General features: G+C 36.1%; 1 protein-coding gene across 4 annotated transcripts in view; it reads right to left on the reverse strand.

The window, feature by feature from the left end:
• Plod2 (procollagen-lysine,2-oxoglutarate 5-dioxygenase 2) overlaps positions 1-18,991 on the reverse strand; it is an 83,135-nt gene that overhangs the window by 23,276 nt on the left and 40,868 nt on the right. For all 4 annotated transcript variants that reach the window (XM_074060067.1, XM_074060068.1, XM_074060069.1 and 1 more), the window contains exons 4-7: positions 9,411-9,574; positions 5,698-5,810; positions 3,902-3,965; positions 2,622-2,719 (exon numbers count right to left, since the gene is read on the reverse strand). In XM_074060067.1, the coding sequence (XP_073916168.1) occupies positions 2,622-2,719; positions 3,902-3,965; positions 5,698-5,810; positions 9,411-9,574 (439 nt within the window). The remainder of the gene's footprint in view (positions 1-2,621; positions 2,720-3,901; positions 3,966-5,697; positions 5,811-9,410; positions 9,575-18,991) is intronic.

Here is an 18,991-nt window from a genome sequence, read left to right on the forward strand (position 1 = left end):
TTCTCTGCCTCCCTCCCTTCCTTCTTTCTCTCTTCCTCTCTTCTTTCTCTACCTCCCTCTTCTCCCTGGTTCCCTCCCTCTTTTCCTCCTTCTCTCTTTTCCTCACTCTCTCTCTTCTTTCTCTCCCTTCCTTCTTTCCTGGCTTGCTTCTTTAATTTCTTCTTAAAAATCATGCTATTCTTCAAGATGAGCCAAGCACTGTGGATTTTATGCTAAAAATTAAGGTCACTATTTTTCACTACAAATCAAATTATTTTCAAATTATTTTCAGAAATTACTTGTCTTCATGTGTAAAACTGGCCATTTGATGTATAAAACTGCCATTGATTTCATGACTACTTTAAGATGTATACTATCTGATATTTGTGAGAAAAATCCAAGCATTAAAGTAAATATCTTAAGACGTATTACTAACAATAAATAAACTTCAGGAATAAAAAGTAAAGTCTGAAACCCCAAACCATACATTCTATCAAAAATTGATTTACATTGAATTCTATCTAGACAATTAGGAAAACTATTTAGAATAAATACAGAAGTATGGTTTCAATAAAAAGCAAATTTAAAAAGGTCATAATTGTTTGCACATTTTGTTTGATTCTGAAAACACACGGGAATATGAATCCTCATAGAAATAGTACTGAGGAAGTGAAAAACCAAAACCAGCGATGCATGGAAACCATATGGGTGGGTAGAAGATTACAAGTGATGTGTACATTATTTATAATTTTTAAACTATTGGAGTAACATCAGATTCGGGGAAAGTAAGAAATACTTTCACATTCACACACTTTGGTACTGTTACAGACACACTCTAAAGAACTTATCATTCACATATTGTTAAATGAGAAAACAGCTTAAATCATCATTTAATTCACTATTATGGCCCAAAACTACTGACATTAATCATTCTTTACTAAACAAAGTAATAAGTAAAATTAACATAAAATATTAATACAAAAAAATCCTGTCAACTTTCATGAAAGTCAGAAAAGGTTGTAATCTATTTTCCCATCAGCCTGGGCAAGGGAATAAATGCTATTCACATGACTCTATTTAATTCTAACATACTGCTATGGATAAAATATTAGTGTTTGTTGAAAGCTTATTAATACAACTTTTTTCAAGGTTTCATATTATAGCAAACATGAGTTTCAAAAAAAGGTTACTTTACTGTTGGTTGTCAAGTAGAATCATTAGGAAATGCACCAAGCTGGCCGCTGGTGCCTAACACCTGTAATCCTAACTACCTAGGAGGCTCAGATCTGGAGGCAGTTGGAGGCCAGCGTATGCCAAAATTTAGGAGACCCCATCTCAATGGATGACACACATCTGTCATCCAAGGGACTGCTTGAAGCATAAAACTGGAGGATCAAAACCCAGACCCACTTGGGCAAAAACTGAAATCCCCATCTCCAAATTAACCAGAGCAAAAAGGGCTGGAAGAATGGCTAAGGCAGTAGAGCGCCCGCCTAGCAAGTGCAAAGCTCTGAGTTCAAACCCCAGCTTTGCTGGATAGGATCATTTCACACGAAATACAACTGGATGATACATAGCTTGAAATGCCAGAAAAAGTGATTGCCCCACTCCTCAGAATACTTAGAAGTTCTTAGTATGCACAGATCTTTCAGTTGATTAAGGAGCATTTCCTGTACTATGCTAAGTCTTCTGCCTTCACATTTTACACTCCCTGTCAGGAACTGAGGGCCACACTGTTCACTCAACATGAGCTCCTACCCACAAGACTGAATGCAGTTTATATTCCATTTTTTTTCTTTTATTATTCACATGTGCATACAAGGCTTGGGTCATTTCTCCCCCTGCCCCCACCCCCTCCCTTACCACCCACTCCGCCCCCTCCCTCTCCCCCCAACCCCCTCAATACCCAGCAGAAACTATTTTGCCCTTATCTCTAATTTTGTTGTAGAGAGAGTATAAGCAATAATAGGAAGGAACAAGGGGTTTTGCTGGTTGAGATAAGGATAGCTATACAGGGCATTGACTCACATTGATTTCCTGTGCGTGTGTGTTACCTTCTACGTTAATTCTTTTTGATCTAACCTTTCACTTAATGCATGAAACGCAAACTTTTCATCTATAAACTCTGTAGCCCACAACATTCTCAGCAAGCTCAGTTACATACATTTGCAAATTTTAATTAGTTGATTATGTCTCTGACTTCACTTTGGTAAAGCATTAAGTGTAATGCAAGCCTTCTGGTCATACACTACACCTCTGTCTTAACAGAGCTGTTGACCTAGGAAATGGTAAATCAGGTGAAATCATTCCCATTCAGCATAGACAAGAGACTTTAGTGAAACACAGCTCATTCCTAAGTAATATGGCTGCTACAATAGTAATAAAATAAAACGCTAATGTGAAATGTGTTACAGATAGAATAAAAGGCAATCCTCCTGAGGAAAATCACTGAGTGATTAATTAATATTAAACCAGGTGTCATACTGTGGAAAAGATGAAACCAGAAAATCATTTACAATGAAATAAAGTTTTTCAAAAAGTTTAAAATTCAAAAACCAAAATCAAAACAATGACACTTCATACATTGCTACACAAAGTCTCTTCAAAGTAGAGAGAACCAGGTGAAGGTCACTGTGACTCACCTTGGTGGGTCCATTTCCATTAATTGCCACTGGCAATGTTTCATAAAATGTGTTCTTGACTCTAGTTTTGCCATTTTCAAATTTTAAAACAACTTCATCTGGGTTAAGAGGGGAAAACAAGTTTTAATAATTTAAAATACGTGTGTGCATATTCATGTGTATATACTGTTATAATATTTCTCAGAGATACAATGCTCCATGTAGACATAATTCTCCCTATATTTTAATGCTTAGGAACTTTGCCTACCCCAGGATGAAAAAGGACACTGAGGTAAACACAGATCCGACTGGAGCCACCTCACTTGCTCCAGCCTGGCACCCCAAATGACCCAAGTGCTAAGACACTGGCTATCTTATGGGAGGAAGACATCTTTGCAACCCTGCCTATTCCCCCAACGATAACGGGAAACCAACGGAGTTAAATACTGACTCAATTTATTCATCTGGAGAACAGGATCCTTCCTAGCTGCAGGATTAATCTAAAGATGATACGGAATGTGTGGCCAACAGAACATGGTCAGGCTTCAGCCAGGTTTCCATAACTAACTGACCATTGATAAATGTTTCCAGTTCTCAAAAGCAGGGCCTGCTACAATAATCCAAAAATTCATAAGACAGAGAGGGACAGAAGCAGGTTTTCGTTTATAAGTTCTTTGCTTCGCACTCCCTAAGCACTGCAAACTAAATGCCTTCATCCTGAAAACAGTTCACTGTGAGAGCTCACTTGAGGAACTGCATTGAAGATACAGTTTTAGTTCATAAAGTGTCATGAATGGAGGTATCTTGATTTTAATATACTAATCATTTTAACTATGCTAGTGTATTTTTATTGAGATATATGTGTGCATCTCTAGGAAAATACAGGCACACATGCATGTGCACCTGTGCCAGTGTGCACTTGAGCATGTATGCACACACACACACACTCCAAGTCTACCTGTGTAATTCTCACCAATTACATCTCAGCTGTGTCTACAGGAGCTACTCTAATACTTCCAGCTAATTCCCAATGCGAAGAACTTAAACAGAAAAATGTGTAATAATAATGTAGGTAATTCATAAATACATCTAAAATTATCTCCAAATGGTAAGAGATTAAATTTTACATTACCAAGGTCAGAAGCTTATCTTTTTCACAAAGGTCTTAGGATATGACTTTAACTGAATATATCAAGCTAAGTTCAAGTCCACTATTTTGCAGTATATACACTGTAAACTTTAGATACAGTTCCAAAATGGGTATGACAAAGAAAATATAACCCAATATGTAGAAAGTATACCTATAGCTCCATTTAAGGGCTGGAAAATTTTGCATTTGTGATCCAATGTTATGTTAAAAGTTTCCTAAAAAGAAAGAAAAGAGATGATATTGAAAAAGACAACAAAAACAGCAGATAATACTATCACAGTAATATAATTTGTTCTTTGGGGGAATTTATCACTTAAAATTCTTGTGTTAAGTGTTTAAACAAAAATACATAGACAACTGAAATATTTAGCCATGGCAGAAACAGTTGTAGGTACAATTCATTGCAAAACACATTTAAAACAAATCTTATGTTTCCCAGAATATATAATTCAAGAAATTTTAGAACTGTATCCATGACATACAGAAAACATATAAATTTATTATTTTGTTATTTAAATGTAATGAAGCATTCTTCAATTAGAGATTACTTTTCTCCAAAATTTCATTTAAATTGCCTTTGGGAACTTTTTAAGACTTACAGAAAACTGATTTTTGTCAGCACTTATCCCCTTGTAATAACTGAACTCAGTTTTGCAATATGGCCCACATGCTTAAAATAAAGAGCCAAAGTTCTTTATTTGTTTTGTGTGGTCACACAATAGTTCTTGTTCAAAAAAAAAAAAAAAATGAGAAAGAATTTTGTGAGACTTCTCAAAACGTCATGTAAAGAAAGCTGATGGAAGTGACAGGGATCTCAGTGTTTGCATTTCTGCCTTTAGCTGCATGGAATATGAATGTGAAGGCAGTCCTCATCATGGCTAAGGAGGTCACACTGAAAACGGGACCTAAGGGATAGCAGCGGGGTAGCAAATCCCTAAACTTTTTGATGCCAGAAAACCATCCTAATAGCTCGTGCTATTTTGACCTATTTGTGACAGCTTCAATAACCTCATTAATAATAGGCATACGGTCTATCTACACGTAACCACATGGGCTCTCAGCTTCTAATCATTTTGATATTTCATTATGACATTATTGCTTCATGATCTTGAAAATTCTAAACCATCAAATCAGCTATAAACGTCCATGGCATTCCACGACAGGATCACATCAGGCCTACTAAATAAACCCACAGGCTCCATCCTCCATGGGCCACCAAACGTTTGGACACAGATTAGGGTTTCTGTGTCAGTGGCTCCCAAGGAACCTCTAATCTCCAAGTTCCCCTCACAGGGAGGCCCTGTCTTCAATGATGTTATAGGTCAGTTTAAAATTTTTTAACCAGCCTTATTCATATACCACTCCTAAGTGTCAAAAAGGTGTTAGTTCTAAAACATTGCATCTTAATAAACAACAGTTATCTGTTCCAAAATCTGACAAAAATCACTCCCTAGAGTCTTTAGGACTTCATTGTTGTCTCTTTCAATCCATATTCAAAAGGTTTGATGATGTGACTCATTTTGATATTGTGAGGGAGCACTAGAACTGAGGACCCAGAGGAGGTGGAGCTGCAATGCCAGGGTGAGGCAGTCATTTCTTTTCTCTATCAAACTGTTTCCATGTGTTTTGATAAAGAAAGAGCAGGACCTTGTGTCTTTACTTTTCCTCTCCCTGACCCATCCAAGTTCGGCAAGGCTGCCAACTTACCCACCAAGAAGAGACATCACGTTCAGGAGAGAGACACCAATCCTACCTCCTCACCATAAGTTTCACTGACTTGTATTATTTAAAAATAATATTGACAACCACATTTTGCAGTTCAGTTTTCCAACTGCCACTAAAATTGTCAATACAATCCTTTGTTTCTGACCGCACCATATTAACAAAATGTGCAGAACAAAGCAACTAAAACAATATAACACAAAGAGATGGTAGGCTATTACTGACCCTTTTCACTGGATCAATGTAAATTTTAGTGTAAAAGAGTTGATCGTCATCGTTATCCTGAAGATTCCACAGCTGAACCATTCGGTTGATGTATGGAGCGTAGCCCATAAATCCTAGAACACAGAAATCCAGCAGGGAATTGAGTGTTCAAAGACCCAAAGTGGTGTCTATGTTAGTTCCAACTGAACAACTGCACCAACACCAACTAGTACAGCCAGGAGAGGAAGCCCTAAGTTGGAAGCTCACGGCTCACCATGAAAGAAAAATGAGTTAATGAGTGCCTTTGATTTATAAGCTGCCATACTGTGTACTACCCTACAAAATGGAATAACAAAAGACTCTTTTTAAATGAATGAACTTCTAAAGCTAAGGGAAGCTGATGTTTTCCAAGGTTGCTAAGGGAGAGAACAGAAATAAGACAGGAGAATTTTCTGTCTGACCTTCTAAAACGCTCTTCTTGGATCCTTAGCAAAGGAGTCACTGTTTCTGAAAGAAGACAATCTCTGGTTTTTGTACCAGAGCCAGAGATGCTAATGTAATCACAAGAATGTTGGACTTGTCATTGACTTGAAAAATAAAATCTCAAAGAAATTTTATATCTAAAACATTTGGGGGAATTTTTCCATTACTTGAAACAGTCATTACTGTGCCTGCTAAAACATTTTCTGGCTAGGTTTTGTGTGTCATAGTCTGGAAAAAGGAAGTCTAAAATTGGAGTGTTCCTTTTGGACTTGGAGCAAAAGCAGTAAACCTGCCAATAACATTTGTCTATAAAAAACAGAGACAACAGGATCCTTTCACCCACTTGAGCCTTCCCTTGAATGTCAGAAAGGCAGCCAACCTGCGAGGTTTCATTGACCTCTGATACATATATGGAGGCACTCATGTTACTTCTGTGAACTGAAAGAGAACCTCATTTTTTACCTTCAAAATTAAAATTTCTTCATAGGAATGAAAGAATTAAAAGAAACAGTTCCAGGAATATTACTGTTACCTAGAGAAAACAAGACAAAATGAAAATATGATAAAACCAAGCACTGGTTGATCATTTTTTGTTATTCTTGCCAAATTAAGAAATCTTAAAACACTGAAGGATAATTTCTCTTAATTCTTATGAATAATCTTCCATGAGAAAAAATATACTAAGTAGTGACACATATTTTTCAATGGTTTATTACTATTTTTCAAAAACTATGTTTTTTTCACATTTTATATATCCAAATGTCTCCAAATAAATGAAAAGCAATTGCATGTATTTCATTACAAATAAATATATAGTACATATTTATATGATTTATAGTTTTCTCTTGAAAACTATTTTGAAAATCTAAATGATACAATTTTACTAAATCATAACTCCTGTCTCTTAAATAACTCTTAACATGTGATTCACAAAATGACACAAACTTTTTTTGACTGTGTGCTTTCTACCAGCTAATAATTTTACCTACAGAAAGTATATCTTTGTACAATCACTGTCCCACTTAAAAATGCTTTTTCTTTATTAAACTGATTCACCATGACACACACTTGCTGATTTTTTTGCTGTGTCCACAGCCCTGTGAGTGAGTCCATCTGAAATTTAGCCACCTGAATAGATATATCACAATCTAGATGAACTTACACAATGGGATTTCATTCTATAGAACATTTTGGTAAAAAATTAATAAATATAAAATAAAGCCTGCCCCCAGAGTTCCATAGCTACAGAGTTCTAAAAAGAAAAAAAAAAAAAAACTGTTTTAGAAGGAGGTGGAGATCAGGAGGATTATAGTTTGAGGCCAGCCTGGGCAAAATGCTCAGGAGACCTCATCGCAACAAAACAGCTGGGCAGTCTGTGCGCCTGTCATCCCAGGAACCATAAATAAGGATTGTGGTCCTGGTTGACATGGACATAAAAGCCAGAAACCCTGTTTGAAAAGCACCTGAAGCAAAAAGTGGTGGGGGTACCGCTCAAGTGGTAAAATAATACCTGCCTGGCAAGCACAGGCCCAGAATTCAATCCCCAGTACCACCACCACAAAAACTACTGTGTTCTAGGACTGAGTGCAGTGATTCTTGCCTACTATTCCAGCTGCTCAGAAGGCAGAAATCAGGAGGATTATGGTCTAAGGCCAAGCCAGGTAAAAAGTTATTGAGATTCTATCTCAAAAGCAGGCTGGGTGTAGTGATACACATCTGTAATCCCAGATACTCAGGAGACATACGCAGAGAGATCACATCCCAAGGCCAGCCTAGGCAAAAAGTGTGAGATCCTATCAGAAAAATAAGTAAAGTAAAAAGAGCAGGGGGCTTGGCTCAAATGGTGGAGTGTTTGTTCAGCAAGCAAGACCCTGAGGTCAAACCCCATTTATTAAATAAATAAATAAGTACCCTGGGATTTGCACTAACCAATAGGACTTGGAATACATTGCAACATTAGCCATGTATTGTAACCAAAAGTCATGACATGGAAGCAGAGCCAGTCTAGAGGAGTGATGGTGGACACCCTCCTAGGGAGAGGCTTTGACAGATTCCACAAGTTGGAAATCCAAAGGAGAAAGACCAGCTAGCCTGTGAGGACAAGGACTAATGTGACAAGCCTGAGAATCTGACTTGAAATGGAAGTACAATCCAAAAGTGGTGGATTGGTTGGTAAGAAATAAAATAGTCTCGAGTTCCCAGACACATAAACTATAGTTTTACTGAGATGGAGACATAAGAAGAACACAACAAAAACAGCGAAAGCTGGAACTTAAGGTTTCAGAAGTCCATGTGTGGACAGTCCTGTGTGTGCCAGTCCCAAGGCACAACTGTGGGAACAGGTTCTGAAATAAAGTGTGGGTCAAAGACAGAATCCTGAGGCATCACAGAAAAATTACATAAAAAGCCTTGTTACCATAAAGGGCTAGCAATGCCTGCGACCCAGATATGCCACAGCCTCAACCACCATTTACTTTAATTAACCCAAACCAATTACGTTTATGTTGTGTCCAGTCTCCTTCCCGATGTGGCTGGCAAGTGCAGGCAACTTGTCTCTAACGTGTCCTTCATTCTATTTGGTTATGACTTTTGGCCATGTTTACTTTGTCCAAGGGAAACACATGGTAGAACCATAATAATAGCCATGTTCAAATGTTATTTTATTTTTAAGGGGAGTATTTTTAATCCATGGCTGCACAGATGATGCAATATTTTAGTATACACAGAGATTTAATGTACAATATTCTGCCTGCTGGTTTCAATGCCTATTTGTACAACATAGATGCTAATAGATTCAAAATGGACTTTTTCAAATGGTCCCAACAATGTATGCACATATGAATAAATGAAAAAAGAAGAAGAAAAAAAGGACTTTTTCCCAAGTAAACATAATAAACTTAACATTCTGTACCCAGAAAATTCTCAATCTGTGCTATTTTTCCTTGAACAAATTTAAACCACTAGAAGGCACTTAGATATAGTCAAATTGAATTTTCTCACTTATAAAGTGCAAATTATTACAGCTCCTCGGACTAGTGCTATCAGGAACATGGCCTGACGGACATAAATGTGTGAGGAATCCGTTATCAAGTCTAAAATGTTTCTCTAGGTTCTACTGATATTTTTGTAGTAGATAATTAGATAATGGCATTAAAAACTCCATGTCCACAGTTAGGACAACACAGGCTGTTTCATGGGTACTTATAGTTCCCAGGACTTGGGCTGGGCTCTCCTGCCCAAGTCATACCCACCTCCCGAGTTCAGGTAGCGTTTTCCAATGTGCACAACGGGATACTTGTCTGCCAGCTTCTTGTCAGGCCACAAAATTCCATCCGCTGCAAAGACGACTTTATGGTTTGACTTTAGGAACTTTTTGAGAATTTCTTCTGGACCACCAGCAAATATGACATCAAAACTGTTTAATGAAGGAAAAGACAAGTTTTTAAATGCATGCTTCAGAATTTAGACACGTTAAACCAAGAAAAGGAGTCTCACAGAAACCAGAACTTGGAACTCAACACTGGATTGATAACAACTATTTACAGAGCACATGAAGTAATTTTCCCTCAACTTAAATTAGAGGAATTGTATCGATTTTTAGTGTTTGCTATACATTAGCGACTGAAGTTCAAATATAAGATGGTTTTTGTAGAGATGCTCTTAACAGTTTTTCAATAACCATTTAACTCTGAAATAAAAATTCTAAGGCAGTATTGAAATGTTAGAAAATTCAGTTACCTGTCTTATAAATTAATAATACAGACATAATCATTTACAAAAGTTGCTGTCATACTGTCTAATCCTCCAATTCAATTTGTACCTACCAATCTACTAACATTTCTAAGGAATTCACTATCTTTGATAAATGCTTCACCAGCAAGTGTCATCAATATACATTTAGCATTTGAATTATTACATAATATGAAATTTTTCAATCAATGGGTTCAGACAAGGGAACCATTTTAAAGCTCAATAAATTTGAAAACTATAAAAACTGATAATGTAATTTAATATTCCCAGTTTCATTGATTCTTCTGGACTTAATATTTTTCCTGGTTGATTCACAGGTTTACAATGTCTTAGCAAAATTTTTAAGTGTAAAAGCCACAATCTGAAACACTTACACTCTACAAAAACTTCTCTACTCATTATAATCTCAAATTCTTTTGCATCGTCTTTCACCTTTAAGTGTACTTTTAATGCCAAATGTTCCCAGGCAATGATGTAATGACGCATCCTAGGTGGCAAGCATTAAGAGCACAGGAGTTCTGAGCTCGGCACACAGCTTCCTAAACCATAGCCCCGGATACACTGCTGTGCTGTCACACTCAACTCTGTTGGACAGAATTGGTCATGTGGCCACATTTAGTTGCACAATGCTTTCTAAGCAGGACGGCCATGTGCCCAGGTTATGTTTGAAGACTTTCACTATTAAAATAAAGACATGAGTGTAAATGCTGTGTTTGCTGTCTTTCTTTCCTCTTCATGGTGAACCAGAGTTTGGAAAAATCCTATAGATATACATATGACTCATGACACCATCCACTCTGACTCTTGAGGAAAAAAAGGAGGACTCAAATGTTGAGAATGTACAGTGAAATGTTGTAATTTTGCAAAAATATTTTTTTTAAATAATGGTAAAGATAATGTTGGAAACAGAGAGATTATTTCTTTTAATTTCAAATTGCCTACAAGATTAAGGTTTTATCATTTATTTTTATTTCAGTAATGGAAAACAGCACTTCAAAATTCAGATATCTATCGATGAATAGATGGTTAGACAAACAAATGAGAGAGAGAGATAATAGATGGATGACAGATAAGCAAAAACAAGCTACTGGAACATGGTTTTGATTTTTTTTAACAGGATCGAGGAGCTAGAAACTGTGAACACTATTAATAGCAGAATCATAGTCAGTTACAGCCTACAACTTAAAAAGTCTGCTACTTGGGTTTCTGATCCCAGACCTCAAGGTTATCAGAGTAACCTCATACAAGTTTCTTTGTAAAATGTAAGCAGTCTCTATGTCATCAAGAAGCCATTAAAAAACAAAACAACTAACAATACTGGTACATTGTAAGCACTCAGCAAGTTAGCAAAAAGTAAGATTATTATTTACTACAAGGACTGGTTTGAAGGGGAAGGCAGAGGATGGTTTACTTTTAAATTTTACTATCTGTAAGCTTTAAAAATATTTTTTAGCAAGAAACATACATATAAAAATGTTCTGAGTAAAACTTGAAACCAACTTTTCCACACCTGTTTATGTAAAACACTGAATTAATCTGACTGGATGGATCTTTATCTCCCCTGCCCAAACACACACACAAAGTTACAAACGCAATTTTGGAAAGTGAATGTGTTCTACCTTTGGAACTATAATAAAAGTTACAGACATATTCACAGTATCTCTCAAACTATTAATAAGATTAGCAACTTGCAAAGGAAGAATTGTGGCAATATTTATTTGGATAATTTAATGTTTTATAAGCATGTATTACATTTTAAAAATGCAATTATTTTAAGGGAAAAGGAAATATTCCATAATTAAGAAATTTAACTGAGTTTAAATGTAGTGTTGTTGAAACATTTCCTATTTCATTCTAGTAGCATTCTTATTTCTGTGTTTGACTTCTTCAGAAAAGTTCTTTGAACCTATTGAAAACTTCACAAAAGGCAAGAAAGTTTTTCTACTTAAAATTATTTGGGCCACAAAAACTCAAATGGCCAATTTTAAAAAAGAATGCACAAAGCTTATAAAAATAATTATCAAAGATACTCAGACATTTTAAATATGGAGAATAAAATAAAACTTTGCACATCTAACTATGGTAAATATTCCTAAGTCCTGCAAAAAACACAAGATTCCACCTAGACATGTCAGAGGTCTATCTCCAACAGGTCTCTAAGACTTTGACGAGTGTTTGTCCTTCTGTTTGCCTGGTTTCTGTCATACCATCAACCACCCAGTCACCAGATGGAACATTTTTCATTCAGCCTTGACTCCTCCCTCCCCATGGCCTTGCTCATCATATCTTTTGCCAAATCCTACCAATTGCATCTACTGAGTCTGTTTAATATTCAGGTCCTCTCCAACCTCACTAGAAGACATTGCTGAGACTGACTCAAAACTCCTACAGGCCTCCATGCTCCCATCTCCTCTCCACCTCCAGTTCAGACTGTCTGAAGAACTCTCCTGAAAGTGCCACTGCTCAGACCCAATCAGCAGTTTCCAACTATGTCCTGAAGCAGAAGTCAACAAATATTTACTCTGGCCTTTGACTGAAGATAGTACGGGCTTTGAAAGCCGTATGGTCTCTGTCAAATGACTCACTTCTGCCACTGTGGTGCAGAGCAGTCCAGACAATGTATAAACAAGTGAGCAGAGCTGAGCATAAAATTTGCAAAAGTAAGCAAAGGGCAGACCACAGTTTATGGATCCCTAGCCTATAAAATAAAATCTAGAGGAATCAGTGGCACATTAATACTTTTCCATAAAATATCCTGTTCTGAAACCAAACTGAATTATCTGATATATCATCATGACTTTCCTCATGATGTCACCTCCATTTAGCCCATTTTCCAGTTGAGCCTAAGCCATCCACCTTCAAGGGCCAATGTACAAATCTCTCAGACCAATGCTACTGAAAAACACTGTTGGATTCCTCTTAGGTCCCACAGCTCTTCTCCTCTCTTCATTCACCAAACATTTGACAGTCTGCTCTTCATGACTCTGTCCCTTAGGGGGAAGGAAATGCATGTTCCTCCCACATACTACCGTCTTGTCTTTACTCATGTGTATATTCTTAGAGCCTTGTATTTTGAAGACGGTCAATATATGTTTATTGAACAAATGAGTGAATGAATGAATGAATGAATGAACCGTACCAAGTTTCAACAAGATTCAGAAGCTTCCGAGGAGCCAGAAAAGAAAACAGAAATCTTCTCTGACCTTATTTGTTATTCTGCCCCAATTCTTCATCATCACAAGCATAAACTTAAACAAAAATTCTAATCATCCAAATCATAAGTTGAAATAAAGTGTAATGAAAGCAAAGTACGGAAGTGCTACTACAACCTGCCACATATCCACCTGAAATACAAGTCTGCACTCCAGAGACAAATAACACCACAAACTCATTCTTTGGAACCACTGTTTAACATCTGCCGCACACACAAACACACACACATACACAATAACCAGTTGAAATCACCCACTCCTGTGAACATTCAGAACAAGTAATAAAATCACAATGGAAAATGACTGCACAAATACTTGATATAAAATAGGGACTATTTTAAATGCCAAATATCACTTGGTAGATTTTTCTCAAATGGTATGGAATTTCATTTGCTGGGTAAAAACTCTTTGTTGAGGACGGCTAGATGCAGGAGTCAATGAAGACAAAAACTAGCCGAAAGGTCATTTCTTCCCCACCAAGTGACCCAACTGTTGGAATGATACCTTGTATGAGGGGCAGCCTGGGAAAGAACAGAGGCAAACACTACAAGCTACTTACTCCAGAGGCCAGCTACTGTTTTTACATAAATATCTTTATTTGTAAAATGAAATGATAAATTAAATGAATATTTTCCTCTAGTTTTAAAGCAGTAGTGAAATTTATCTCTAATTCATTAAGGATTTTCATATCTTATATATATTTAGGGCACAATAAGTACAGGAGGTCACCAGATTTCATTTATTTATTTATTTTTACTGTTGTGCTGGATGGGAGGTACATGTGGCATTTACAAAAGTTCTTACAATATATCAAATACATCATACTTGAATTTACACCCTCCACCACAGTTAAGTCTTCACTGAGTTGATGGAGAAATAAATCTCTTTAAAATCTCATACATTTGTTATGATATAGGTCCAATACAGATGAAGCTCTTAAGAGAAAAGCATATCTGCCCTATTCAGCCCCTGGATCCAGCCACACAGCAGCTAGTACCTTAGATTGTACAAAATCAATGCTTAATTCATGTTTACTAACAAGTGCCAAATTCAAGAAGTAGGCAATCCAGTTTGGGAATACATAAATACATAGGACAGTTAGATGAAACAGTCACACATAAGACAATCTAGACATATATGATCACCACAACCACCTCTATGTCATAGGCTTCCTCCTCACTCTGACGCCCACTAACCTTACCTCATCTACACCTCAGTAAATACTAATTGGAACATTAGACAATTGGAAAAATGAAAAAATCATTCATTTCTTACCTAGTTCCTGAACACATGCTAAAGGAACCAGAAGATGGGGCACTATATCTAATTAAGTGACAGCTAATGAGTTCAAGCTTCCTTTCAAAAAAGAAAGAATGAAACAATACAGAAACAAGGAAGTGGGGCGTGTTTGGGATTTCTTTCATACTGTCACAATGAAATGCTGTCCATGCCTAACAAGCAGGTACCTTGTGTCTGTGCACTTCAACTGTCACTGCTGCCAGGAAGGAGGAGTACATCGAGTAAGTCTGCCTGGAAGTTCAAATTACACACATAGTACTTAAAAAGCTTTCCTTCCAGGAAATTTTCAATATCTTCTGTATAAAGTATGTAAGACAATATAGAAGGCAGGCATACTGAGTTTATAATCTAAATTAGGAGGTATAAAACAAATACAAACAAGGAAGTGGACTACAGAATAATAAATACAAGTTATATACTTCCATAACAATAACAACAAAATCAGAGAAGTGTGATTTTTCACAATCAGCAAAGGATGCCATGAAACAGAACCTCTGCATTTCTAAAAGTCAATGATTATAAAGAGATTACACCAATGTTCACATTTTTTAAGACATGATTTTTCTTCTACATTGGGTTTATTCAGTTTTGTTTGCAGAATTCGTATGACACAAATGAGAATTCCTTGAGTGTGGGATCTGTTTATACCTCTTTTTCTATGTTAAGTCAATGTCTGGATCATAGTTCGTGTGCAAAACAAGCACACTAAACACGCAGTGAAATTCTGCTTGGTGATCTCACTTTCTGGGTAGAATGAGGTTCAGTGAGAAGCCAAAAGAAACAAACATTCGTTGATATAAGATCAGAAGTGAAAGCATCACATTCATAGTTTGTAATCGAAATTTAATTTTTTAATCATTTCTATCCTCTGAAATTTGAAAATCTGGAAGGTTTTCTGCCTTTAGAATTCATCCTATAATCTCCAAATAATCACAGAAAAACAATCTTGAAAACTAATTTCAAATCATTCACCGTATTTCTGCCTCTTGCAAGATCTGTTTCTCCTGTGATCAATTCACAGTCAACCCATATTCAATTACTTGCTATTTTGCCCTGCAAATATGTAAATTAGGCACAGTCCCAGTTTCACTGTGTGGACACAAAAACAAATTCAGCCATAAACAGTCAAAATAATAAGGCACATCTGGGGAAAGTAGGGATTTATGTAATTAAATTGTTCTTCCATTTTAGCCAGTGTTTATTTATCTTGGACCAACCTCCAAGGCCATTGCCACCTAGAAACTCTGCAATAATGACATCACTGCATATCCATTTTAATTGTACACATCAGCTTTTGCAGTGTAGCCTCAACTCCCATTCTAGCTGTTTGTTTTTAATTTTGGTCTCCTTATTGCTGTTAATTCTTTTATCTTATCTCAATAGCATAATCATATTTCAACAGATACGTCAATGAATGCTTAGCTTGTACATATCAAAATCTTTCAGCAGATATTCATCATGAAACACTCATTTTGTTAATAATGCCAATAACCATCATTAAATATGCCTTACAAGTATTCATGCACTGGGTGTCTTCAAAATGGGGCAGATTTACATTCTAATTAATTGGCCTATAGACAGTGCTTACAATAGAAGTACAAATTTCTGCCCTGTTCCAAATTCTGCTCTGTTCCAAATTCTGCCCTATTCAGATAATTGTACCTACTTTATTTCTAAATAAGTTTTTCTAAGTAATTTTCTTAAGTTTAAAGAAATTTTCTTATGTGTAAAAGAAAAAGAAAGTGAATAGCCAAAATTCTTCTTAAATGACTTCATCTGGTAGTCAAAAATTTGGAAAATGATTCCACCATATGCTCATTTCAGTATCTGGGATGCTGTGGTTTGTATTCTACTGTATACAGCACAGTAAAAGTTATGTGAGGGTATAATATGTATCAAACTTACTACCAAAGACCCAGGCACCTTTTGTTACATTTTGTTTTACATATTGTCCTTATAAAAGAAAAACACACTGACCACCATAGGATAATTCAGTATGATGATCTGTCTTCAATGTGACAAAGTAAAAGAAATGCTTAATAACATAATTCTAAAAGCAATGCAAAGTTTCTTATTATAAAACTCAAAATGCTTATTCAACTTGACTAAGGTCTATTATGAAATCATTATGGAATCACTTCTTCCCACAACTGAATCTGCAGCTACCAACTTCAAGTGTTTGGCCCCAAATTTTCATTGGCTCATTTCAAAAGAACCCACTGTACTTTGTCCTGTAAAAACTACCAAATCTGAAGGAGCACCATGAGAGAGTGAATCTAACTTGAGATACAGTGCAAACATGTATGTAAACATCACAGCGTGCCATATGCTAACAGCAAGAATTTCAAAAATAACAGAAAAACTATAATTTGAGATTCAAAAAAGACTGTCAAATTCATATTTATTGATAGTTGTTCTAATCCAATGGAGATTATCAAAGCTTACAAGTCACATTACTTGCAAAGACATGCACACACACATGCTATGCATTATGAAATAACTTTTTAAAAATACTGGCAGCACTTTCTCATGTGGACATCTTTGGTTTCCATTTTCTTTTGAGAAAGAAATTTGTATCTAAATTAAATGATAAATCTTATGCTACAGAGTATATTTATAAAGATACAGCTTATAGTTCAAAACGTTCATCTAAAAGTGTGTTCAGAATACACATTCCGTTTGAAGCAACATTACAAACTTGTTTTTAAGTTAATTAGTCAAACAATCTATAAATGGGCTTTAAGTGGTCTTAAGAAGGCATCAGAAATATTCTAAAGTTGAATGCTGTGACAACCAAATGCACAACTCCCCAAATGTACTAAAATTCACTGTATTCTATAGGCAAAACAACTGTATATTGTGCTATATAAATTACCTCTCATTAAAATTGTTTTTAAAGAGCCTATCTAAACCATGAATAATTAATGTTATATATATAAACTATATAGATAAAATATATATCAGTTGCCTATATTTCCATAAAACTAATTATTACAGTTGAATTGTCCCTTAAAAATCATGTAAGAAATAGGAAATGGTTTCCTTTGTTGAAGTGAATAAATTCCTTATTCTGGCTTTTGGCAGGAGGTAAGTTTAATTAAAAGCTTATAAATTTTGTTCTAAAATAGACACTGCATTTCAAATAATTTTCAGAGACTAATTTATTTCTCCTGGGCCCTAATTTACCTATAATTTTCAACTACATCCATCGTGTTTTCAAGGAAGTTTTGTTCACAAGTAAATAAGAGGAAAAGCAGCTGCACTGTGGCATCAGTCACCTTCCCTGGCTCCACCACGTGGGCCTCTCCTCGTGGTCCCAGGTTGACCCACAGGACAGACATGGTGGATGATGAAGCATTAGCAGGGTGCAGAAGCATTAGCAACGCCCCTTAGACAAAGGACGGCTCTGAGCTGGGCTGCCATGTTTTCGTTGGCTGGCTATTCTCAGGGGAGACGCTGTCAGAAATTCTGTCAATTTGGTTCACTGATATATTCCAAATACTAACAGCCCCTGAATGACAGCAGGCCTTCCATTAAAATTTTACTGCTTTTTCTGAAAGGCCGGCTCTTAAATATAATTGGAATAAATCAACCCAATTTTCCACTGGCTTCAGATATCTCACAGTATCCCCTCCTCATTAGAAACCCCACCACACTACCAGGTCCCCCAAGCTAAATCTCAGGTAGGAGGGGAAGGAGAGTGGGGTGGAGGTGGTAAGAATGAAGGACAGCAGTCCTTCCTAAACCTAAACATCGTTTTTGGTTCAGATATGGTCGCTTTTACAAGGAGTATCTTTCTTATAGTCAAAATCCAAACGTACATGTGGGCAAGTTTAATGTTACTGATGTGTTACTGGAAATCCATGCTAATTTTAAAACAAATATATGCTATTGAGTCTCAGTAATTATTATAGTGAGTCTCATATCCTTTTTTCCTAGGAAGATAGATGATGATAAATTAGATAGATAGAGACAGATAGATGATAGATCAATAGATAAAGATAGAGATTATGTAGACATATTCCCAGTACAAGTTAACACCTGTCATATCATAATTCATCATGCAAGAAAAAGATATACACAAACCCATGTTTTTGGCTAAGAGACTTTAGGGACATTCTAAAGATGCAAGCTTTATGGATTCTTTGAAGCTTTTAAGTGTTGATGGCACTGGGACTTCATTATTCTCAATTGATGTCTTTCTTGTTTGCACTCTTGCCTAAAAACAGTACCTTTTTACTCTCCTTTATCCTTTAAACCATTTCATTTGCAAATAATGTTTGCTTTGCATTTTCAAATCAAAGGAAAGATGTAAGTACACTTTTCTGTGTTAAGAAAATTCAAGGGGATTTAAAATGAACAATCAGTGACCAAAAATATAAAAAGAAAAAAAGAAGATACAAAGAAAGAAAGTCAGTAATCACTATGAGTCATGAGAACATGATGTTAGTTTTCAAAATGTAAGACATTAAGAGAGGATATTGGATATTTCAAATCAATGAGGATAGTGGCATAGTATGGACTGGGGATAGCTCAGCGGTAGGGTACATGCTTTGTATCTGGAAGGTTTT

The sequence above is a fragment of the Castor canadensis genome, chromosome 17 (assembly GCF_047511655.1).
Source record: "Castor canadensis chromosome 17, mCasCan1.hap1v2, whole genome shotgun sequence".
In the NCBI taxonomy this organism is placed as follows: Eukaryota; Metazoa; Chordata; class Mammalia; order Rodentia; family Castoridae; genus Castor; species Castor canadensis.